The 25,958-nt window shown below is 40.2% G+C and overlaps 1 protein-coding gene across 1 annotated transcript in view; it reads right to left on the bottom strand.

Annotated features, from left to right (window-relative positions):
* The window catches only part of LOC149224256 (mediator of RNA polymerase II transcription subunit), a 428,548-nt gene extending 405,541 nt beyond the window's left edge, over window positions 1-23,007 (bottom strand). Inside the window, 2 exon segments of the mRNA XM_089386058.1 lie at window positions 22,362-22,405; window positions 22,488-23,007. Of these exon segments, the coding sequence (XP_089242184.1) occupies window positions 22,362-22,405; window positions 22,488-22,577 (134 nt within the window). The 5' untranslated portion in view covers window positions 22,578-23,007.
* Between the last annotated feature and the right edge of the window lie 2,951 nt (window positions 23,008-25,958).

The following is a 25,958-nucleotide window of genomic DNA, read 5'->3' as shown; positions in this document are numbered from 1 at the left end:
GATATTTGTTTCAAAAAGCACAAAAGTTAAAGCTTATAGGTTCAACTTTCTCCAAGTTAACAGAATATCAATATCGATACAGATACAGGGACAGACATGGATACGGTAGCTTTTTAGAAGATTTTGAATAGGATACGACTGGGCTTGGAAATATATAAAAATAAATAATATTTATAGCAGTATATGTGAGTGCAATGATTATTTTTAAGTATGACACTAGTTATAATCCAGATTCCATTGATAAGTACAATTGATTGTCAAAATAATCCCGCATAACCTGCAAATATGGACTTTCACGCATGAGACTTTATGCAGTTTTAAATGGTTTTGGATATTATTGATTATAAACTTGTAAAAGATTATCAATCTATGGTCAAGTAGATAGACAATAAAGCTTGCTTAATATCATTTCTACAGCCACATCAAAAGTTTTCTGGACAACAAAAACCAAAGGTAGGTTTCTTCAAACATGAGGCTATTAATCGGCACCCATGTTGATCTAGGTGGTTATTGGTGGCCACCCGCCTATTCCATGTGGACCCCCACCATTGTTTCTTTCAGTTTTTCAGTTTCCTTATTTGTAGCACAGTTTACTATTTTTGGCAGTTTTTCATATCCTGAACTTCCGGAGCCGTTTTGAGGCCTTAAACGATGTTTTTTGGCAATATTCCTCCAAGCGATTTGATTGAAATCACATCAGTTGTAGTCCTCGGAGAGATCTTTCCAACGAGGTATCATGCACGTCAAATGGAGATAATATGACCAAGTTACGACCCCAGGAAGTTGGCTGCCCAACTAACCCCAACAGGGCCCATAAACTCTTGGTGTTACATCTCCTCAAGTTAGGGTTTTGGTTGTTTAGGGTTTTCTCTTATTGTTCAATAATAAAAAGGCCCTTGAGCCTCATTGTAACTGAGTTCAAAGCCATGTAGCCGTCACATCTCTTCTCAGAGATAAGCTACCATCGCCCGAGCTAATCTCATTTCCATTATGTTTGTAAGCATATTTCATTATTTGATATTAATGAAAGATAGTGTTATTTTTGTTGCATCTTTGTATTTATGGTTATATCTGTAATTTGTTGTGTTCCTGTTTAAATTCGGATCAGTGGTATCAGAGCGGTCTACCTTTTCTCTGTTTTTCTTTACATGTCCCCAACGAGGTTAGGATATAAGGAGTTAGGACTCGAACTAGTCGAACGTTTGCAAGACCAACCTCAGAAATCCCAACGGCCTCCCATGGGGGAAGAAAAGAAAGACGAGGGAGCAAGAGATCTTATCAAAATATTGCTCGAGGAGGCCCTCGAGAAACAAAGGAACGCGATGATGGATAACTTTGCCCAGATCCTTCAACAATTGCCCACCGGCAGTGCATCCATATCCAACAACCACTTAGAGGCTCCACACCTTTTAAGATACAAGTAAACTTTAACATTACCATATTTAAGGGCCAAATAGATGCAGACGCAGTAAATAAATGGTTGAATCTACTAGAAGGATATTTTTTTATTCATGATTTTTCCAGCCGAGAAAAGATTACTTTTGCTCTTCTCAAAGCTGCCCCCCACGTCAAGGACTGGTGAGCAGAAGGATGAAAGTACGACCTCACTGTTTTCAGCCACTCCCACTTGGAATTCATTCCAGGACGCCATCAAGGAGCAGTACTACCCAGTCGGGAGCTACGAGGACAAATACATAAAGTGGACCACGTTGCAGCAAGGAAGGGACCAAGATGTGCCAGAGTTTACCAATGTTTTTCATACCCTTCGCACGAAGTTGGGTATCAAGGATTCTGAGAAACATTTGGTACTGAAGTACTACGGCTCCTACAACGATACATCCAAGACAAGATGGAGTTCCTAGACATCTCCTTGCTCAGCACGGTGTACTGATACGCCGTCAAGATCAAGTAGAAGTTTAAACAAAAGAAGCGTGACTTTGGATCTGCAAATCCGAAGCAAGGGAATGGTGCCCCCTAACCACAGAAGAAAAGACAAAGCCAAGGCGGAACGGCCCAGGACAACCCTCCAAGGCCATAAGCAAAGGACAACACTGCAAAGTCGAAGAAGGACACGGGAAAGTGGTGTGAGTTCCATAAGAGCTCCACCCACAACACAAGTGAGTGTCGAGCCAAGCAGTCACTGGTGGCCGAACTGAAGGCTTCAGAATCAAATGCATGTTCCAACTCTGAGTCAGAACCCAACAAGGGGAATGACAAAAGGAAGCAGATTATTGATGCGGAGCTCAACGCCACCGTCGCCACCACAAAGATCCAGAAGGAGGAACCTGAAGATCCACAGGAGTAGGATGAGCATCTCCTCCACTCCCAGATGTGGGTAAAGGGTTCCCCGCTACAGTTCATTGTCGACAACAAGAACCAAAAGAACCTCATTGCAGCAGAGGTCATGAAGCAGCTGGGCTTACCGACCACAACACACCCACAACCATACACCATCGGGTGGCTTCACCAAGGACAGGATCTGCGCGTGAGCCAACAATGTCGCCTTCCATACATCATCAAGCCCTTCATGAATGATGTATTATGTGACATTGCTCCCCTTGATGTTTGTGATGTGATGTATTATTAAGCCAACCATACTTGTGGAAGCGACATGCTGTGTATGAGTCAAGGCCTCACGTTGTTATTGTTACATTAGAAAATAAGTTGTACAAGATACTGAAGATAGCAGTGCCTAATGCCATCTCTCTAGTTACTGCAAAACAATGTAGTAAGCTCATTTCAAAATCCGGGAAATTTGTTTTCTTGATGATACGCCCTCAAGGAAAGAAGAAGATGGTGGCCACAACCTCCAGACAGAGCCCCTCCGCACGACAACAACAAATAGACAAGGTCGTGGAGGAGTACGAGGACATCTTCACCTCCCCCGCAGGGGTGCCTCTGCACTGTCAAGTCAAGCACTCCATCGATATGACCCCAGGTGCGCCGGTACCCAATGGACCAATCTATTGGCTCTCCGTTCTGGAGAACAATGAAATCAAGAGGCAAATTCAGGAGCTGTTGCAGAAAGGTCACATTCGGCCGAGTTCATAGCCCTGTGGTAGCCCAATCGTGTTAATACAGAAGAAGGATGGGACTTGGAGACTCTGTATTGACTATCGGGCGCTGAACAAGATCACTGTCCAGAATAGGTACCCGATCCTGTGGATTGATGACCTTCTGGACCAACTCAAGGGGGCAAAATATTTCAACAAGATCGACTTGAAGTCCAGATATCACCAAGTACCAATTGAACCCTCCGATGTGTGGAAGACTGCCTTCAAAGCCAAGGAGGGCCTTTTCGAATGGTTGGTTATGCGTTTCGAGTTGACGAATGCTCCTGCAACCTTCATGAGGCTTATGGATGACATCTTCTGGCCATTCACCAACTCATTTGTAGTGGTATACTTGGATGACATCCTGATCTTCAGCCAGAGTTGGGAAGAGCACCTCCACCACATCTGACAGGTTCTCCAAACACTGCGGCAACACAAGTTGTGTGCCAATTTGGAGAAATGCACTTTTGGCATGACCCAGGTACCATGGTGACTCTCTCAACAGATCCAATATTCTTAGCAAACCAACGTCATAATTTCACCAAATTGATGGAACAATTACAATTGGAGGTTACCCATTCTCTCAACTAGAGTCTTCGAAGCAGAATCAAAGAATCCATCTCTTAGGAAATTTTTGAAGAGAAAAAAAGGTGCAAGAAGTACTTCACCCACCAAATGAACACAAAAATCCTTGACCTCAAAAACAAACATGGGGAGATGTGAACCCAACAAGCCACCTTCATATAGGCAACCAAAACATCTATCAACTCATGGGCACAATTTGCTTGGGTAAGGGACACCCCCCTCTTGCTACAGGGGGAGTGGTGTAGGCCATGCTCATTAAGGATCATACTAGGTGGGCCCAAGAGCTAGACCAAGGGACCTCCCCCTACCTTCTCCATTCTTAAACCCCATGCAAAATGGGATTATTTTTCTTCAAAATACCCTCGATCTTCCCTATATTACCTTCGTGAGGGCTTGCATGGGCTTTCACTCCAATATTTTCTCTACTTCAGGTCTCCAAGTGATCGGCTTCATGCCCTTAGAGCCACTTGAAGGCTTTTCTCTCTTCCTAGAGAAGGAATCACTAGATAACAAGATCAAAGCTCAAACACTCTAGGGAACAAGTTTTAGCAACCTAATGAGGAAGGAAGCAAAGGTCATTAGAGATCTTAGTGCTATAATGCAAGACTCCCCCAAATGGGAACCCTAACCTAGGTTCTCCAAATTACAGGCCTATTGGGAGAGGCTACAAGGCTTAGGTATTTCACCGAGATGTTCAAATAGCAATCAAGCACTTTGGTCATCTCTAGGCATGCTTTATGACACTCTCAATTCGTCAAGTATCCTCTTTGTAACTGATATCCATGCAAGCCCTATCCAACCACTCCCAGGCATACCAAGTTACCACTAGGTTTCCATTTGCAAGCAAGAAATCAAGTTAAAAAAATCCACCAAACATGTTACATTCGAAGATAGCTTTCTACATTGAGCACTTCCTGGACTTGAGACAGATTCATTGTCCAGACTACCTACACGTGTTGTCATTGGATGCATGCTCTTCATATTTCTTTGCGCCAATTCAAAGTGGGCGTGCATAGACTTTGGGTAGAGGTAGAGCACAAGCTCAACTAGTCGAACAAGATTTGTCAATTGTGTTATCTTCGAAAGGTCAAGACAAAGGTACACTTCATCTTCCTCCGCCTCATCTACTACAAGATCCAAGGTAAGACTTTTAGGAAGTTTTAGACCCTTTCCAGTTTCTTTAAGTACCTTGACTAGAGATGCTTGGCCTTATACAGGCAAGAGGCCCTCCAACTCCACACCCATATCTCTAACCACCTTGTAGACTAGTCTCCACCAAAGCAATCACCTCTTTTACAGGTTTCCTCTCTATTAGGGGCACCAAGAGGTAAACAAATAGTGGCCTCGACCTTGATTCCAAATCAGTGCGAACTCATGGGACTACTCCCACTACTCGAAGGCCCTGGCAACATTGTTAGTCCAAATCCCATACTAATAGTCTACCAAGGTCGCCCAAGCCCCAGATGTAATCAAAATCTTCCATTAGTAGCATAGCATGCAAATCAAATCCTCTTGTAAGTCCTCCTCTAAGTAATCTTCCATCCTAAGTTTTTTCCACTTAGCCTTGGATGTTAGAGAAGCTAGCTCCAGCAAACACTGATGTGCTAACATTATGGACACTCTTGATTTTAGGTCCACACCCATTGCACATCCTTCTCTCAGAGCTACATTCCACTTCCATGGTTTTCTCCTCATGTTTTACCTAAGATTAACACTTTACTTTCAACATCTTGCTTTCTATAGGACCCAACTTTGGCCTCCCGCTTAGTATTGACATCATTGTTTTTAGCAGTCCCATTGACCTACTTCAATGGTCATTAGTCTGACATTAATAAAATGGGCTCATCTTATATTATCTTATTCTACAAAATAATAATAAGTGGATTCTAGATCCACTATTTCCTACAAGAGATAGTAATAAAGAATGCATGAACAAGTCTTTGATGCCATGTGTCTGTTGAAAAATGTGTAACTAGGTTCGGTCTTCATAAGTATGAAATGTATTCTTGTAAATTTAAAATGAAAAAGAAATTATTATTATTATTGGAGCATGGGTTTCAAGCTCAAGCTCTTTTATTTTATAGGTCAAGCACCCATTGAGTGCTTCTAGGGTTTGTCCTAGATATAAGAGTCATTGTCATATATTGAAGACCCTATGGGCACATTGTAAAGTGTAAAAAAAAAAAATTGTTGTTAAAGTGTCAATACCTCCAAGATTAAGTCAGCCTAGTGGACTGTCAAGTCGGCCTACATGAAGAGCCACGTCCGCCCTTGAAGAAGCCTATATATAAGAGGAACTCGTCCTCCATTTGGAACACTCACTCACTCATCACTCATGCAAAGAAGCAGAAGAAGAAGAAGTCAAGAAGGAAGTGCAAAGAAGAGGAAGTCAAAGAAGTCAAAGTTTTTGGGCCTTATCTATTCTTTTGGGAAGGTCTAAGTTAGGGTTTTTTCTGCATTGGATCTTTTGTGGTTCGATTTTGAAGGAGAAGAGGAGGGAAGGCAAAGGAAGGTATCTTAGGGCATCCTACTAGCCCTAGGACTCAAGTCAAGGCAAGCGAAGTCAAGAGGAAGGCTATTAAAGGGAGATCGAAGTCTCTTAGAGGAGCAGCAGCAGTTGCTAGGGAGGGGAATTTTCGGATCCACTGGAAGGTCGAAAATATTGCAGCTAGAGGTCGTGGTAGACTTGATCTTGGAGGGTATTTGTCTGAGACTAGGTCATGGTATTCGTCAATTGAAATCTCTGAAAGATAAAGAAGAGATTTACGAATTTTGCCTTCAAGAGGAGGGGTTTTGGCCCTGGCTTGCGGCCTATATACTATGTCATTGTTCTTATTGTTTTGGTACTTGTTTGATGTATTGCACATTGGAATAATAACGAACGAAGCTAATAAGTAAAAAGGTAACACAAACAGTTATCAAATTTAGAGAATTAACATATTCATTGCCCTGTTGAATTCTCAACATGGAATCAAAGGTTTGGTTCTCTAAGGGCATCATGAAGATCTCATCTACAATGAAGAAGTTCATCAAGAAGATTACAAGCCATCTCAAGAAAGGTATCAAGGAAGCATGGAGTCTCTTATTCTCTTCAAAGAAGGCGTCAATCAATGAAAGGGATGAAGGTCTCTTTTCGGCTCTCTCTGGTACATTCCAATATGAAAACATCTAGGTAATTGATAGTGGTGCATCAAAGCACATGACTGGTCACTCCAACCAATTGAAGACCTTCTCAAAAGGAAAATTCGCTTACTCTATGGAACTTGGAGACAACAAAAGCCTTCTGGTGAAGGGCATTGGATCAACTTCCATAAAACTCAAGGATGGAAGCAACATACACCTCAACAACATTCTATTTGTTCCAGGTTTGCACAAAAATTTACTTTCTATTTCAAGTTTAGAAGATAAAGGAGATAGAGTAGCCTTCATTGATGGAAAGGTAGTTGTTTGGGGAAAGGATTCAAGGATTGATCAAGCTAAAGTTATTGGTATCCGAGAAGGAAGGCTTTATAGACTAATATCTCTTGTAAACCAAGCCCTAATTCACACTAAGATTAGTCCATGTGAACTTTGGCATCAAAGGTTTGGTCATTTACATTTCAAAATTCTTCCAACTTTAAATTCCATAGTAGATGGAATCCCGAATCTAAAGGAAGATCATGAAGGTGTCTGCAAGGGATGTGCATTGGGTAAGAATACCAAGAGATCATTTGGAAGCAGTGCTTTGCAGTCAAAAGGAAGTTGTTATCCAACTTGTTTGAAGGACCGATGAACCCTGTAGTGATACTTTGTGATAACACCAATTCTATTTGTTTGTTTGAGGATCCAATGTTCCACGGAAAGACAAAGCACATCAACAACAAGTATCACTATATTCAAGAGCTAGTACAAAATGGTGTGTTGCAGCTACGATATATCTCCACTAATGAACAAGTAGCTGACATATTGACGAAATCACTTCCGAACAAGAAGCTTGTATACTTAAGGGACAAGCTTGGTTTGGTGGATTTGTCCTCCCTAATTGAGAGGGAGAGATAGACACTACATTCTTGTCTTCACTTGGGAAGAAAGAATGGAGGATTGGGTAACCATTTGGCATTCGATACTCTTTGAGAATGTGGTAGGGCATTCAAGACAAGAGTAGTCGTGGACCGATATTCTTTAAGGATTAGCTACCCAAAATAAGAATAGTCCAATGAAAGGTCATACTCTGTGAACACCCGGGTGGGGTATGTACCTTGGTACCTTGGGAGACAATGATGATGGTGTCTATATATATATCATTGGTGTTAAAATTGGCAACTAGGGCAAAACTTCATGTGGGTCATCTTATTCATGGCTGATAATATTTTTATTAGATTCCTCTGATCGAGAGGTGTAGGATTGATATAAATATCATCCGATTCCGATAAGTATTCATGGAGATATGAATTTATTTTGATTATGGAATTATTATCAAGCCGACCTACAATTCATGTAGGCTCAGAAGCCCAACAGTCGCATCTATTCAAACACCAACATTGTGTATAAATACAGGAGGAATTTTCCTCATTTGGACTCACTCATCTCATCACATCTCTCTCTCTCTACTGCGCAGAAAAGAGTCTCTTCTCTACTGCGCAGAAAAGGGTCTCTCCCTCACACATGTGAAGCCGGAAGCTGCTGAAACTGAAGCTGCAACTGCAGAATTAAAGATTGACCTGCGTGGACTAGAAGATCTCCTCATCTGAACTGCATTGTAGGTTCATCTGAACCTCCTCTGAAAGCCTCAATTTTTGGTGGTGGAATCAAGCCGATCCGACAATCGGTTTGTGAGATATCGTCTGCCCTAGTTTGATGATGAAGCTGCTAATGTTGATGCTACTGATCTAGGGTTTGCTACTGCTGATATGAATCATATTTATTGTACTATTTCTCTCTGCTGAATTATTGAAGATAAAAGAAGATTTGATCAAAGGGTTTCCCCACACATTGTGGGGCTTGTCCCTAGCTAGCCGCCACATCTTGTGTCTCTTGTCTTGGCTTGTTTTTTGTCGATCGTTTAATGTTCTATCTGCACTTTACTTTATGTACATGTGATTGCTAATCTGTGGAATATAATAAGAAAAAGAAGTAAACTGTTATAAGCATAGAACATACCATAACTAAACATGGGATCAGAGCTGAGGTGAAGACAAAGCCCGAGCAAGAGCAAGAGCAATCACCGAAGAGAAGATTGGCAAGGCTATCCTAAAAGAACGATGGGGTCCTCAACACTCTTTCTTGCCGAAGACAAGCTCCGTGAGAAAGCTGACTATCACGGATGGAAGATGTCTATCGATCTGACCCTTGAGGATCAAGGAGTGTTGGATCATGTGAGAGGCAATATTGTTGAGCCTCCATCAAATGCACCTCCTGCTTCCAGGAACAAATGGAAGAACAGAGAAATTAAAGCGAAGAAGATCATTCGGGACTCTATCGACAAGCGCTTGGTGGCCTACATCTCTAAACTAGACACCTCCAAGGAAATCTACGATAGATTGGTGAGTTTATTTAAAGTTAATGATGCAAATCAAGTTTTGTTTCTTAGAAATAAGCTGAAGGAAATCAAGAAGGGTAAAGATGAGAGTATGCAAGCTTACTTCTTAAGAATCACCGAGATCAAGAACGATCTCCTATCTATTGGGAAGACTATTACTGACAGAGAAATGGCACTCACAACTATTGGAGGATTACCATCCGAATGATACGTGTTCAGGACTACTCTTCTGAACAATAATATAATTTCTGTTTTCAAGGAATTAATGGCTAGATGCATTCAAGAAGAAACAAGGGTAGAAGAGCAAGAAATGCCCATGCCTAAAGGTCCTCCTGCTGCCTTTTCTTCTCATGCTAAGAAGAAATAATTCTGGGACTAAATCAAAAGGAAAGGCTGGACCTAAGGGTGGAAGAAAAGGACGATGTTACATCTGCGATAAATCAGGTCACTATGCTAGGGAGTGCCCTGATAGAAAGGACTCACACCGAGACAATGATCAAAATCCCTTTGATGGCAATCAAAGGAATGACAAATTCAATAGCAAAGGTAAGAGGAGAGCTGGGAATCAAGGAAGAGGACAACCATTCAAGAAGGCTAGAAATTCCAGGATGTATTAAATGCACCTGACCTCAAAAAGAACCTGGTGTCCATCTCGGCAATGGAAGACAAAGGCTACAAGGCAACCTTCAGCGATGGCAAAGTACATATATGGAAAAATAATGTTAAAGATGCCTTTACTCGTGGGTTTTGTGTTGATTCATTATATCAGGTCGATGGAAGTCCGCTAGGTGTCATGTCTTATGACACATCTCTTCAGTCCGAACTTTGGCATCAGAGGTTTGCCCCCCTTCTTTATAAAGCTCTACTCGATGTAAGACAAATGGTGACAGGGATGCCCGAATTCCGAGTAGAGAAAGAAGGTGTATGTCCAGGATGTGCCAAAGGAAAGCTCAAAGGGGACCATTCCCCTCAAGCCAAAGCAAGACCTCCAATATATTACAGTTGGTTCACTCAGGCATATCTGAGGCTGGCATTAAGAGGGAGACTACTACACCACATACTCCTGAGTAGAATGGTGTGGCAGAAAGGAAGAATTGTACGATTGTGGAAGTTGTCTCTATGGGTAGATGATGTAAAAATGCCTAATGTGGAGGAACCCATGGATCCTATTTATCCACCTGAGCCTTCCTCTTCTAGGAAGAGGCCTTCATGGCTTAGGGGGATACTTGATGATGCTGAAGGACATGCTACACCCCGAGGAACCTTTTGTGAAAGTAAGAAACCTAATAGGTATCGGGGATACCTAACCATCATGAGCACGATCATACAAAATGAGCCTTCATCATTCTCAAATGTCGTCAAGCATCAAGTATGGAAGGATGCTATGACCGAAGAATATGAGCCTATCATGAAGAATTATGTCTGAGAAGTAGTTCCCAGACCCCAGGACAAGACAGTTGTTACTTCCAAATGGCTTTACAAGATAAAGCATGCAGCAGATGGAAGTACGGAAAAGTATAAGGCTCGTTTTGTTGCTTGTGGTTTCTCCCAGAAGGAAGGTATAGACTATGATGAGATATTTGCACCTGTTACTAGATATACGACCATCCGCTCGATCATAGCCCTTGTCGCTTCACAAGGATGGAACCTACATCAGATGGATGTCAAGACCGCGTTCTTACATGGTTCGATCAAAGAAGAGGTCTACGTGGAGCAACCCGAAGGATTTGAGATCTATGATCGAAAATCTCATGTATGCAGGTTGAAGAAGGCACTCTATGGGCTGAAGCAAGCACCCCGAGCATGGTATGAGATGATCGACAGCTACTTGATGAAGCTGGGATTCACTAGGAGTGAAGCTGATCCTAACCTTTACTTTAAGGTTGAAGATGATAAACCTCTCATACTGGTGTTGTATGTGGATGACCTCTTTCTAACAAGTGCAGACCCTCTCATTCTCAAATGTAAGAGGGAGTTGGCTTTTGAATTTGAAATGAAGAACCAAGGACTTGAAGTGTGGCAGAAGCCATGGGAAATTTTCCTATCTCAAGGAAAATATGTGGTGAAGATTCTGAAAAGATTTGGTATGATGGACTGCAAGCCTGTGACTACCTCGAGGATCTTAACTTTCAAAAGTTATATAGTAGTAATGTTGGACCAGATTTGGGAAGCCTCTAAGTTTCAAAAACTCATTCGCGTTGATGCTCTTGGTGAACCTCCGCCCGAACATATGTTTTGCAGTTAGCATTGTGAGCTCATATTTGGTTGAGCCTCACTAGATTGGTGCCAAGAATCTTCTGAGATGTCTTCAGGACACAATCTCTCATGGATTGAGATACACTGCTGGAAATATGAAACTGCATGATTATTCGAATGCTGATTAGGCAAGTAGTGTGGAGGATCACTGGAGCACTTTTAGTGCTGTTTCTCTTTGGATTCTGCTTCGATATAATGAATGAGCAGGAAGCAGAAGTCAGTGGCCTTGAGCACCGCCGAATCAGAGTATATTGCTGCTAGCATGGCCTCCTATGAGGTAGTTTGGTTGTGAAAGCTCTTCAGTGAGCTGTTTGGATTTACATTGGATACCATCGTGATCCTTTGTGACAACCAGAGTGGGATTCGTTTGTTAGAGAATCCCGTATTTCATGATCGCTCCAACAAATAAACATCATCTGGGATATGGTAAGTCGATGAGCAAGGAGGCTCCATCGCATTAAGATGATGTACAGGTCGATACACCTTGTCAAAGCCCTGAGGAAAGATCTAATCTGTGATTTTCCCAAACGACTTGGAGTCATCAAGAAACCCTTGTACAAGGGTCCTGCATGTTGCATACATTGAGCTCTGGGAGCTCTGAGGGCTTGCGGTTCTTACTAGAGAAACATACGACCACAGGGTGACTCACCCTCCCCTGGTGGTGTGCACTGGAACAAGATGATTCACTCTCTTGTGGGACAAGATGATTCACTCTCTTGTGGAACAGGATGACTCGCTCTCCTGTGTAGCAGGATGATTAGTTCTCCTGCGAAGCCTAGATTGATGTGTTCTCCATGGTGATTGTAGCAAGATTGATGTGTTCTCCTGTGAGGCCTAGATTGATGTATTCTCCATGGTGATTGTAACAGGATTGATGTGTTGTCCTGTGAGGCCTGGATTGATGTGTTCTCCATGACGATTGTAGCAGGATTGATGTGTTCTCCTGTGAGGCTTGGATTGATGTGTTCTCCATGGCAATTGTAGCAGGATTGATGTGTTCTCCTATGAGGCCTGGATTGATGTGTTCTCCATGGCAGCCTAGATTAATGTGTTCTCCATGGCGGCCTGGATTGATGTGTTCTCCATGGCGATTGTAGCAGGATTGATGTGTTCTCTTGTGAGGACAGGATTGATTAGTTCTCCTGTCGAGGCATCCTACCCATGCAATCTGGGACTCATGGGAAGTACCTCTCATCTGATCAGTGAGCAGGGAAATGAAGTTAGGGACCATAGTAGTACTGATGGACGCATCATTGTATCTACCGTACTCCCTACGCTAGGATGACCTCCATTGATCTGGGATCAATGATACTGGTCTGGGACCAGTGGTAGGAGTTGTACCATACTATGACACTGACTTCAGGTCGGTTGAGACTAGTCTGGGACCAGTGGTACATACTCTGAGACTGACTTCGTGTCAGTGCAGTACTGGTCTGGGACCAGTGAGAGTGGTACATACTATGACGCTGACTTCGGGTCGGTTGAGACTGGTCTGGGACCAGTGGTACACTCTCTAAGACTACGATACTGGTCTGGGACTAGTGGTACGCACTCTGAGACTGACTTTGAGTCAGTGGAGGATGATACTGGTCTAGGACCAATGGAGTTGTACTCACTATGACGCTAACTTGGGGTTGGTTGAGACTGGTCTGGGACCAGTGGTACATACTCTGAGACTGACTTTGAGTCAATATGATACATCCTCAATCATTTCTTCTTCTTCATAATTCAGACAAAAGCAGAGCAAAACAGACCAATGCAAGAGCAAAGCAGAACAATACAGATCAGTACAGGGCAGAACAAGACAAAGCAGAATAGGCAGAATAGAGCAGAGCAGGGCAAGGGACAGGTAGTACAGGGCAGTGCATTTGATGGATGAATAGTAACAACCGATAGACAAATTGCAGATGAAGTTCTCCCTAGTTGAGAGGGAGTGTTAAAATTGGCAACTAGAGCAAAACTTCATGTGGGTCATCTTATTCATGGCTGATAATATTTTTATTAGATTCCTCTCGTCGAGAGGTGTAGGATTGATATAAAGATCATCCGATTCCAATAAGTATTCATGGAGATATGAATTTATTTTGATTATGGAATTATTATCAAGCCGACCTACAACTCATGTAGGCTCAGAAGCCCAACAGTCGCATCTATTCAAACACCAACATTGTATATAAATACAGGAGGAATTTTCCTCATTTGGACTCACTCATCTCATCACATCTCTCTCTCTCTACTGCGCAGAAAAGAGTCTCTTCTCTACTGCGCAGAAAAGGGTCTCTCCCTCACACATGTGAAGCCAGAAGCTGCTGAAACTGAAGCTGCAACTACAGAAGTAAAGATTGACCTGCGTGGACTAGAAGATCTCCTCATCTGAACTGCACTGTAGGTTCATCTGAACCTCCTCTGGAAAGCCGCAACTTTTGGTGGTGGAATCAAGCCGATCTGACAGTCGGTTTGTGAGATATCGTCTGCCCTGGTTTGATGATGAAGCCGCTAATGTTGATGCTACTGATCTAGGGTTTGCTACTGCTGATATGAATCAGATTTATTGTACTATTTCTCTCTGCTGAATTATTGAAGATAAAAGAAGATTTGATCAAAGGGTTTCCCCACACATTGTGGGGTTTGTCCCTGGCTAGCCGCCACATCTTGTGTCTCTTGTCTTAGCTTGTTTTTTGTCGATCGTTTAATGTTCTATCTGCACTTTACTTTATGTACATGTGATTGCTAATCTGTGGAATATAATAAGGAAAAGAAGTAAACTGTTATAAGCATAGAACATACCATAACTTAACAATTGGTCTCACCAACATTGTGCTATGATCTTGTGGAGAGATAGAGCTATTAGTCAAGGCCTTACTATGTGACAATGTTGGTTAATATAACGCTAGACAGATGGGTTACCAATCCGACTCTTCTTATGAGATCTCTTCAGATTGAGAATGACCATGTACATCTTATGAATACCTCCCTAGTTAAGAGGGAGTGTCGAAAAATGTGTAACTAGGTTCGATCTTCATAAGTATGAAATATGTTCTTGTAAATATAAAATGAAAAAGAAATTATTATTATTATTGGAGCATGGGTTTCATGCTCAAGTTCTTTTATTTTATAGGTCAAGCACCCATTTAGTGCTTCTAAGGTTTGTCCTAGGTATAAGAGTCATTGTCATATATTGAAGACCCTATGGGCACATTGTAAAGTGTAAAGAAAAATTTTGTTTTTAAAAAGTCAAAATACCTCCAAGATCATGTCGGCCTAGTGAGGTGTCAAGTTGGCCTACATGAAGAGCCACATCCACCCTTGAAGAAGCCTATATGTAAGAGGAACTCGTCCTCCAGTTGGAACACTCACTCACTCATCACTCATGCGAAGAAGCAGAAGAAGAAGAAGTCAAGAAGGATGTGCAAAGAAGAGGAAGTCGAAGAAGAAGCTTCTAGGCCTTATCTATTCTCCTGGGAAGGTTGCAGTTAGGGTTTTTTCTGCGTTGGATCTTCTAGGGTTTGATTTTGAAGGAGAAGAGAAGGGAAGGCAAGCGAAGGTCTCTTAGGGCATCCTACTAGCCCTAGGACTCAAGTCAAGGCAAGCAAAGTCGAGAGGAAGGCCATTAAAGGAAGATCGAAGTCTTCTAGAGGAGTAGCAGCAATTGCTAGGGAGCATAATTTTCGGATCTACTGGGAGGTTGAACATATTGCAACAGGAGGTTGAGGTAGACTTGATCTTGGAGGGTATTTGTCTGAGTTTAGGTCATTATATTCATCAATTGAAAGATGTGAAAGATAAAGAAGAGATTTACGGGTTTTCCCCTCAAGAGGAGGGGTTTTGGCCCTGGCTTGCAACCTATATATTGTGTCATTGTTCTTACTGTTTTGGTAGTTGTTTGATGTATTGCACATTGGAATAATAACGAGCAAAGCTAATAAGTAAAAAGGTAACACAAACAGTTATCAAGTTAAGAGAATTAACATATTCATTGCCCTCTTGAATTCTCAACAGTGTCAACCTCTCATACAAGGCACTCTCTTGAGTAATGCTTCTTTGACCAAGTATTATGGGTTGTTATGCCACTTGTCTTCATTCTTCTTGGAGCACTCTTCAAGATAGGTACTCGGTAAGCACTCCAAATAAAATAATGATAAATGTCTAGTCAATGGAGGTACTCCTAAAGGTGAGGCACCACTTCTCTTGGGATGATGCAATAATGCCAAGTGTCTTAATTAAGGTTAGTGTAGTACTCCAGCAGTGGCAAGAGCGCCCTCATAACTAGATCTCATAGGTATGTGTACCCTATAGTGAATATCTCATAAAAGAACGTGCAAGAGATGATCCATCGATTATTATAGCAATCCTCGAGATAGGGAATCCTCAACATATGTAAGCACTCCAAATAAAATAATGATAAATGCCTAGTCAATGGAGGTACTCCTGAAGGTGAGGCGCCACTTCACCTTGGGATGGTGCAATAATGCCGAGTGTCTTCATTAACGTTAGTGCAGTCCTTCAATGGTGGCAACGACGCCCTCATAACTGGATCTCATAGGTATGTGTACCCCTATAGTGAAGATCTCATAGAACACTGTGCAAGAGATGATCCATTGGTTATTATATAGCAAATTAGCAATCCTCATGATAGGGCATTCTCAACATATGTGCCTCAAGTGTGGATCCACATACATGACCAATAAATGTCCTCCAAACAATGCCTCAAGATAAATCACTCTAGGGATATGTGCAAAAAGATGTGGAGCATTCCTTAATAAATTTAACCACTTTTTAGCATGTGCAGAAAAGTGGGTTCAAAATGATTATGCATTTAATACCCCCCTTGGTATATGTGCAAAATGTAGGTCATGGTGGTTATAATAACATCATAAAAATAGGCCACCCTCAAAACATGTGTTTTGACCTTGATCCATGTGCATCATGACCTAATCATTCTCCCAAGCTTGCTTAACTCCAGATGGTAGACACCCATGTTGTTTGTATAATTATTAATTATATATACTAGCAATGGTCTGAGAGCCCTTATAAGAGATTTTTTTCTCTTAGCAACTAGATAAGATAAGTTTATCAATGTCTACTAAATGACCAAAAACAGGCCAATGGGATTGTTCAATATAAATGTGTCCATATAGAGTGGAAGTGCTAAGCACTCCCACCCTTACAGCAAGCAAAAACAAAACAAAGCAAATTTATAAAAATCTAAGCTTAACAGGCACAAAACTAAAGGGATATGATGCTTAAGCAGATAGCCAAAACAAGAAAGCCTCGTGACTCCAAATAATTAACCCCAAAAGAAAGAAAAGAGGGTTGTTATTATCTAAGGTGTCCATTGTCCAATATGTAACTCCCATACCATCCAAAGACAAAGAGAAGAAACTCTAGATGGAGGGTTTGATAAAAAAGTTAGCATTTGCTCAACGAATGGCTCTATGTCTATAGGAGGCAATCTATTGTTGCAATTAGGAGGTGCACCTTCTACTAAATTAGCGTAAATTGCCCAGCGATCTAAGATGAGAAAACCTCAAGGGTCTAAATAGAGTTGGGGGTTGCACCACACCTCAAATTTTAATGAATATGGGATATGCGAAAGCCCTATTATTTGTCTGTCTCTTAGTGCCCTTATCCCTGAAGAGCATCGTAAAGAACACACTCCATATATATAACAACAAAATGTAGGACATGAAATATTTGAGAACTAGTAATGAGCTCTCCCTAAGGGCCAAGTAATGATAGTTGAATTATAGGAAAGATAGGCACACCAGTGTATACCGACTACTGAAAGAAAAAAACTCCAAAGGCAATGCAGTAATTGTCCTAGTCTACAAGTGGTCTTGATCCAGAGGAGATGAGCCACAAACTCCACCTGAATGATGGGTTGGGATACCATCCCCTTGCATCTAACAATGCAATGAAGCAAGGGGGTCTGAAGTTTGAACTCTCTTAGTTCAGACACAATCAAACTCAAGAAGGCTAGGCCCCCAAACCTTCAAGCCATACAAAATTGTGGGTTCAATGATAGAGTATGTTACCCATCCATATACATGGGTAACCATTAGATAAAATTTCTCCTATGATGCATATCTTCAACCAACAGCCACATATGTTCTTCAATTCTCCATAGTACATATGATTGATGATGCCTCTGATGCATGTTTGAGCTCTCATTCAAGTTAGATGTTTATGGTGCCACATACTTACAAGGTATGTTATTTCCTTTCTTTATGATGAGTGATATTCTTTATTTGTGTTTTTTACCATGTTTTTAGTTCAATCGAAGATCATCACCCTCTTCTAGTAAAGTGCGGCACTTTTGGGGTGGGTTGTAGTACTAGGAAGTGCTTGAAAATTGGTATTGTGTTCATATCATTATCATACATAACATTTTTCATATTTTCCTCATATTCTTGTTCATGGTTGAAAATTGAAATGTAATGTCACTATCATAGGTCCACTTTTCAATGGTCCCATGAGAAGAAGGGGCAAATAAGAATGAAGCTAATGCTAATGAAAAGAAAGTTAAGAGCAATTATGAAAGGTGAAATGCATAAGAATAATAAAAGTGATCAAACGCCACAAATGCCAAGGAAAATTGAGCAATGCCCCCTTATATGAGGCCATCACCCTAAATCCTATGCATTAAATAATCCATCAAAAGCAAGGATTAATGAAGTATCCCAATGCCCCATGCAATGAACTTCATATGAACAAAGAACACAATGAAAAGAACTATAAATGTGTATTTATATGTGCTCATTGTCAAATAAAAGCAAGATGCCCCAAATTCAATATTAGAGAAAAGAAAGTTAAAAGGTAATGTTAAAGGGGTGGAAAAACATAGAGCCAAGGAAAGGGTAACTCAAAACATCAAGGAATTCCTCTATAAAGGCACTCATGGGATGAATATTCATTGACCTTACTTGACTATGCGAGACAACTAATTAACACCTCCTCTTCCCCTTACCATACTCATCTTACACTTCACATATCCCTTCATGCACTTTCTAGGACCTATTTCCTTCCTTGCATCATGTTCCATGTGATAGGGGTAAGTAATAGTTGTATCGTGTATAGACTTTGTAAATTGTATTAAATATTGAGCTATTGTGAAGTTCAATGGGGATTCTTGGTGTGATCTAACCTAATGACCTTGTATATGTCATGACTCACTTATTATACTATTTTGGAAGTATGTATATCGGATGTATGATAACAGTAGCCCACATAGATGATGATACACCATGATGGAGAGGACCTTCTTATTATGATGATGATAATTACACTCTCCTTCCATTATTCTAAAGGGAATTCTCTTGATTTGGCAATGATTTGGACCATTTTTTAGGATGTTAAGTGTCTTAGTGACCTTGTACCTCTTGGCGAGGGGATGATGCCCCCATGATGGCATTGCACCTATGTTGCATGAAACATTTAGGAACCCGACATTACGGGCCATACCCATACCAGAAACTCGGCCAAAACCAGACCATCATGTAATCATTCATGAGAGTTAAAATAGAGTTGGTTTTCCTTCTAAATTGTCCTATATGGGTCTTATTCCCTATTTTCATGCACCTTTTCCATTGATGACCTCAAGCCCTAGCTTGAGGGCATTAGTCCTTTGATAAGCACTGCCTTGATGATGACATATGATAACTTTTGGATCCGACCTAGCTTGATGAGGAGACGTTTGGGCACCTTGTAATGATGAGACATGACCTTTGGAGCATTATTACCCCTCTTTGGAGATGACATCACACTCATTTCACTCATGCACTCACACCTGTGACTCTTGGAGGGTACTTATGATGGATGACTTGTATTTATATTTACTCATTGATGAGGCATTGTTGGGGATCTTGCTTGACCTATCCACCTTGTATCATGGATTCTTATGTTTTTTGGGGCTTTTAGATACATATTAGCTTGGAAAGGTAAAGTGCTTGGTTTCTCTCATATAAATAAGGGGAGTGCTCACCTCATTTTATCATTGCACATTGTAGAGATTCATCTTCTTTTGGGTTACTATCTTTTATCTCTAGTTCGATATGGATGTGAATGGTCTCTCTTTTCATGGATGATTATTGGTGAACTTTAATGGATGCATGCTAATCGAGTAAGTTAATTTTCTAGATCTTCTTTATGTTGATGGATAAGGGTTATTAAGTAATCACCAAAGTGTTCTGATATTTGTATCTTATTATGTTCCCTAGACAAGATTTTTCATCAAAACCTTTAAGGTGACCTAACTGAAGCTCCCTCCCTTATTTATCCTTGAAGATTGTAGGACGCCTCGGTCAAACTCCTAAGGGACACAAGTGGGTCTCCCTTAGTCTTTGAATCTATATCCATTCCATTTTCCTCCCATGTGTGTTGATCATGACTCTATATGCCCTAGATAGAGAAACACACTAGTCTTCTCCCTTGTGTCAATCTTACTATTTTAAAATCATTTTTTTATGTTCTTAGCATAAATAGGGATTAATTACAGCAAAAATTTTTATTTTCAGCTTATAATAACTTCGATGTCTAAGTCCTAGGGTTAGGGAGTGCCTGATTCTAAAATATGAAGTGTCATATTTAATGCATTTTTCAGCCAATTTCTGAGGCTGAAGTCTTGCTTTTTTATTGCTGTTATATGTTCTTTTACCACAAAAAAATTGTTGTAATTAAGCCTCTATTTTACTCTTATTATAACTTTTTTTAACTTTATTATCAGAGAATCTAGGGTTGTTTATTTCTGCTGTGATAAACTCGTATATTGCAGCAATTTCCCATTTTACAAGCTAGTTTGCCAAAACATTATGTAATTTCTTGATTATGTGTGTTTGGGGACCTTAGCCTTTAGAATAGCCATAGGACCCTTTGAACTCAAAAATCTGAAAATCACCTTCAAAAACCACCATAAACCTTAATTGTTTTACCCTCTGGAGTGGTGGTGATAAAACTTAAAAGTAGATGCCTTGGGGGACTATTGACTCAGTTTCACTGGGCCGTCAGATCCCTAAAAGCTACTAGGTAAGCATCCCTTGTTTTAAATCGTCTTCCATTAGTAAAACAAGGGGAGTGGTACCTAAAGTGACAGTGGTGATTCTCACCTGTTACTCATTGTCTTAGTCACTTAATGAGGCCTTGCACTAAGGTGCAAGATTTTGCTATAACAAAGCCCATGATGTCCACTTTGCATGAGATGTCCTAAATGTAATCTATGAATATGAAGCATTGCCTCTAGAAATACAAGGGACCCCCAAACCATTGTGCCAGTGTGTGATGCAATGAATTTAAGTTGCGGTGTGAACCTAAGACTTGCAATCTAGTCATTGTGTGGACCATTAGAGTTGCAAAATTGTTCTTGAAACACCATACAAGGCAGAGCATACTCTGTAAACGTCTATACATTTGCAGTTTTTTAGTTAACTTGGTCAGTTTTTGCACAAAACTTTGAGTTCACTCTTTGTATGTGATCTTTGCTTAGTATCGGTTGATTTTTATTATCCATTACGTTAACTTGGAATACTTATCAATAATATGTTAAGTGTTTAAAATTTAAATATCATCCTATTGGCACTAAGATTGCAGCAGACTTAATTAGCATGTAACAGTGCTGACAAGAGCAATATTTGGAATATTAGTGCAGAGATCCATCATTATCAGAACTGAACCAACATTGACAAAACTAACCAATTGGATCAAATATGGGCAATTTTCAATCAAAACCAGCCTCCCTTACTAGAAAAGCCTCCCCTGCAATAAGAGTAGAGATGCAACGTTATCCTGATACCTAGCAAGCAGATAAAACCAACCAAAAACAGATTCAAAAAGAGCTAGGGAGAAGTTCAAGTTTACATGATACTAAAAACCCTCGTTTTGAAAAATCCTCTTCTTTTATTGTTGTTAGGACCTTTAGCATCGCAATGATCCCTCCTAGATAAGAGACTGTTCTTGGCACGTCCAATTCTAAGAGGACTAGGCTTGACTCATACATTGTACCCAGCACCGTCCCTCATCCTCAGCCCACCCATTGATAGTGAATGGAAAAGATGGAAAAGCAAGTTGCCTGGGAACGCACAGCCAGATTGGTGGTCTGATGTAGAAGTACCTTTCAATCTTACCGACTCCCCATCTGATCGATATCATCCTATGATAGATGCTTTCATGTAATTCAGGCTTCAGGCATCAAAGCCACTGGTTTTGACGATATTACGGGACTGCTTTTACAAAACAAGGGTCAAAGAATAGATGAAAACCTTGTGAAACTCAAACAATCGTGGAGTAAAACAGGATGCACCATCAGACAGACTGATGATAAACCCCATTCAATTCTTAATATTCCCATTTCTTGCCCATGGGGAACTATGTTTCTCAAATCAGTCCATGTATCCAAGCTAATGAAGGATGCATGCAGTAAAATAGGTTGCACCATCAGACAGACTGATGATAAACCCCTTGCAATTCTTAATATTCCCATTTCTTGCCCGTGGGGAACTATGTTTCTCAAATCAGTCCATTCAGTCCATGCATCCAAGCTCATGAAGGATGCAAAGTTATTATTTCATCATTGACAAATTGGGATAATCCTTAGAAATTTATTGGAAAATGATTTTTTATATATGAAGATAACTTGGTGAGATGTTAAGCTCTTAACTAGTATATTATTGTAATAGGCTTGAGCCCTATGTTAAAAAGCCTCAAGCTTTTTCAAAATCTGGTCTACCCTGCATACCATCTTTGAATGAGGGAAAGTACCAAGCAGTTTCCTGGGCATATGTATTGCATGATAAAAAATGGTAATGTTCACTTTTACATTGCAGAAGAAAATCAGCAGATATAATAGCATTCAACACACGGAGGCAATGTCACATTTGAATACAGGGATTTGATGAGTTTCTTATCTATCGTTGGGCATACAGTTAAGGGCTTCATTAACGGAACATAACAGCACTTACGATGTTTCTCTCGCAGGATCTTCGGTCTTCTGGGTGGAACTCCGCTGCCAAGAAGAAAAATGATCGATGGTCAGGTGTAATTAAAAACTGAAAATATGGAAGAAAAGTATGACAAAATGTGCATACCCCCAAGTAATGATTGAAGAGCTCATGGACTGCAATTCTCATGGCCTGGACAGAGGAACCTCTCCCTCTGACACTGTTCAAACCCTCCATGGCTATTAAGAGTAATCCCTTCACTTTCTTTACCTACAATAAATACATTTGAATGCCTGCACAAGCAAAACTGTTGCAAGCCTGTCTATCTGCTAAAGTGCCATGCGTTATGCGAAAGAATGCAAACGCCAGTAGTGGAAACTCTGTTCTCTTTTGCGATCAAAGAACCAAGTATTGCAATTTGGCTTGGAGTGGCCCGTTTGCGTAAGTGACACGTCCCCCACGCGGTGATTGAATATGGAATACAAATAGTTATGTTCGGCTGAGGTTGGGCATTACAAGCGGTGTGTTGAAAAATAGCCTTTTGAGCATGAACTGGTTAGCTCGACGAAATTGCGTGAGTGGTGTGATGGGTTTACAGAGGAAAAATGTGATCTAAATACTCAATACACGCGCTGGTTTTGAGTCCTACTCAATATACTTATCGATGCTTTAAAACAAAAACGAAGTTTGGGAAATGACCGATAATTTATAGTCCATAGTGTTGAAGAATAAAATTTACTGGGATTAAATATCTCTTTTCATTTTAAAAGGTTTGTATTGCAAAATATTTCATTTATTTTTAAACTTAATAAATATGAAGTTTTTTTAGGTTAGTTTAATTATTTTAGTATGAATATTTTCACAGTTTATAATTTGATATAGACGAAGATTTTTGGTAAACTTTGTGTTGAAATTGTTGATATGCATTACGTTTCAAGTGAACACTAGATGAAGTGTTCATCCGAAACATTAGTTTAATTATTACTTATCATTATGGATCGCAAAAGTAACATTATAACCCTACACGAAAGGGAAATTGTTGATAAAGCTTGTCAATTTGAACGAGCTAGCCTTCAAGTTGCAAAGAAAAAATATGATCTTGTGTTTCTTAAATGCTACAGGGATGCATCAAGAATACCAGTTTTCACTCATATTAATCATCGTTTAAACAATTCAAAGAACAGGGATATTTTTCTTAAAACGAGTTTAGTTTTAATTAAGTCTGGAATTTGTAAGACTAGGAGGGTTCTTGATTTCTTGTCGCGCAAGTTATTTTCTCTTCATTTATATCTGGCAAATGGCACGTTTGTTGCTCTCTGGGGAGTGGTTGAAGGTAGCTCGACTACAAAAGCTCTTCGTTTTGAAGAACTTTCAAAAAAGAAGCAAATGGAAAAAATCAGCAGGCTACAAGGCGTCATCTCTCTGGTCGCAGGTAGATGAACCTCTTCTCATCCAGCATTAAGTAAGATCAATGAGGAGCAGATTTCTGCCCTAAATGCGTGGGTTCAAAACCAAGTTTCAATTTCTTCCCCTATTCCTACTATCGTGTCTTCTGATTCTGGGTTGAATATTATTCTTGATCCCTCGATTTCTGGCAAGGAATCCGTCTCCAACATTTTTGTTATTCCTGATCTTTCCCAAGTGTCTCTATGCAATGAATGGCTCTCTTCAAACTCGGGAAGCGTATTTGGTTTATCAGATCTGTCTCCTAATCAACGAGGTAGTGATGAGATTTGTTTCAACACGTGCATGGAGTCCTCTCAAGCCTTATATGCCTCTCAATTAGTCGATTTTGAATTCGCAGATGTGGTTAAGACTAACCGACCTCTCAAATCAACGATGTCAATGGTGTTTTGACCAGCCCTGCATTTAATGATTGTGTCAAGGCGTCCTCTCCCCAACGTACTGAAGCTCCCTCATCCTCCGCAACTTGGTTTATGATGAACCATGTCTCCTTCTTGTGTTTCAATTGGACTCCTTGTGCATTGGTTTGGACCCTTTGGCTTCCCTGTCCAACGTTGACCCTTCATCTCGTCTGCTTTCCTCCTCTAACTAGTCTAGTGCCAGCGCTGACCTGTCTTCTCATCTGCCTTCGTCGTTGAACCTTCCAAACCTTCCTCATCGTCGGTGTCTGAATCCCTCATGTTGTGCCCTTCGTTCAGCTCCCCTTGCTTGCAGTGATCCTTCATTTAGTGCCCCTTCCCTTATTAACCATTATAATTTAATGTCTCCTAATCTACTTTCCCCTAGAAATTCTTCTCCCAATCATTTTAATGATAGCTCTAATAAATGGTTAGATAATAATAATTTAATTATTAATGATTTAAATAATATAGTTTTTGTTAGTAAAAATTATGTCAATACAATTGATACAATTGATAATATTAAGGGTTTAAATAATTCTGCGTTTATTTATATTCTCAACCACAATTATAACAATACTAACAACAATATTAATACTAGTTATAATAATAATAGTATTGGAATGCATAATAATAAAAATAATCATCATCATCATCTCAACCACCTTTATAACAATGCTAGTAACAATATTAATACTGGTGATAATAATAATAATATTGGAATAATAATAATAATAATTTCTCTTCTCCTCTTTTTAAAAATATTTTTAATCTCTCTAGTAAAAATTTTAGTCCTTGTGTTTTTAATCTTATAAATAAGGGTCTTAATTTTTTCCTCGCCCCCAATAAGATTCTCATTAATGACATTATTTGCAACATTGACTTTGGTATTAAGGACCTTCTTAATAATGTTAAAGAGGTTATAAGGCAAGACTATGCTATCATTCTTAGGAAGGCTAAGCCTCCCAAAAGAAACATTAGCAAAGATGAATTTCTTGCCCTTAAAGCTTTAAAGGATAACCCCAACATTGTCATCCTTAAAGCTGACAAAGGCGGAGCAATCGTCATTCTTGATAAATCAGACTATACGAACAAAATGATTGACCATCTCTATAATAGTGGTAGTTACATCAAGCTTAATAAGAATCCTATTAAAAAATTTAACAAAGAAATATTAACCGCCATTAATTCCATTAATTCCCTTAAACCTCTTTGTAAGAAACTTATTGAAAGCAATCCCCTTACCCCCAAAATTTATGGCCTTCCCAAGATTCATAAGGCTGGGGTCCCCCTGAGACCTATTGTTAACACAATAGGTGGGCCTACATATCTTCTAGCTAAATTCTTAGCTCAGAGGCTCAAACCTCTTGTTGGTCGCACTAATTCCTTTGTTAAGGACTCTGCTTCTTTTGTTAAAGAATTGAAGGATATTAGGCTAGAACTTGGTGATTTGTTGGTGAGTTTTGATGTTGTTTCCCTTTATACCAATATTCCTATTCAAGAGGCCATTGATGTCATAAATCAGATCACTGACAATGACACTGCCAAATTAGTTGGCCTCTACCTCACCTCTACCTTCTTCAGTTTTCAAGGTGAGTTCTTTGAACAAACCTGTGGGGTGGCGATGGGTTCTCCTCTTTCCCCTATAGTTGTTAACTTATTCATGGAGGATTTTGAGGCTAAGGCCTTAGCCTCAGCTCCATTTTGCCCTAAAAAATGGAAGAGATTTGTTGATGATACTTGTGTCGTTTGGCCT

Source organism: Pinus tabuliformis, chromosome Q, assembly GCF_031772625.1.
Source record: "Pinus tabuliformis cultivar Carrire ecotype Pingquan chromosome Q, CPIR1, whole genome shotgun sequence".
Classification (NCBI taxonomy): domain Eukaryota; kingdom Viridiplantae; phylum Streptophyta; class Pinopsida; order Pinales; family Pinaceae; genus Pinus; species Pinus tabuliformis.
This window is presented reverse-complemented; position numbering and strand designations above follow the sequence as displayed.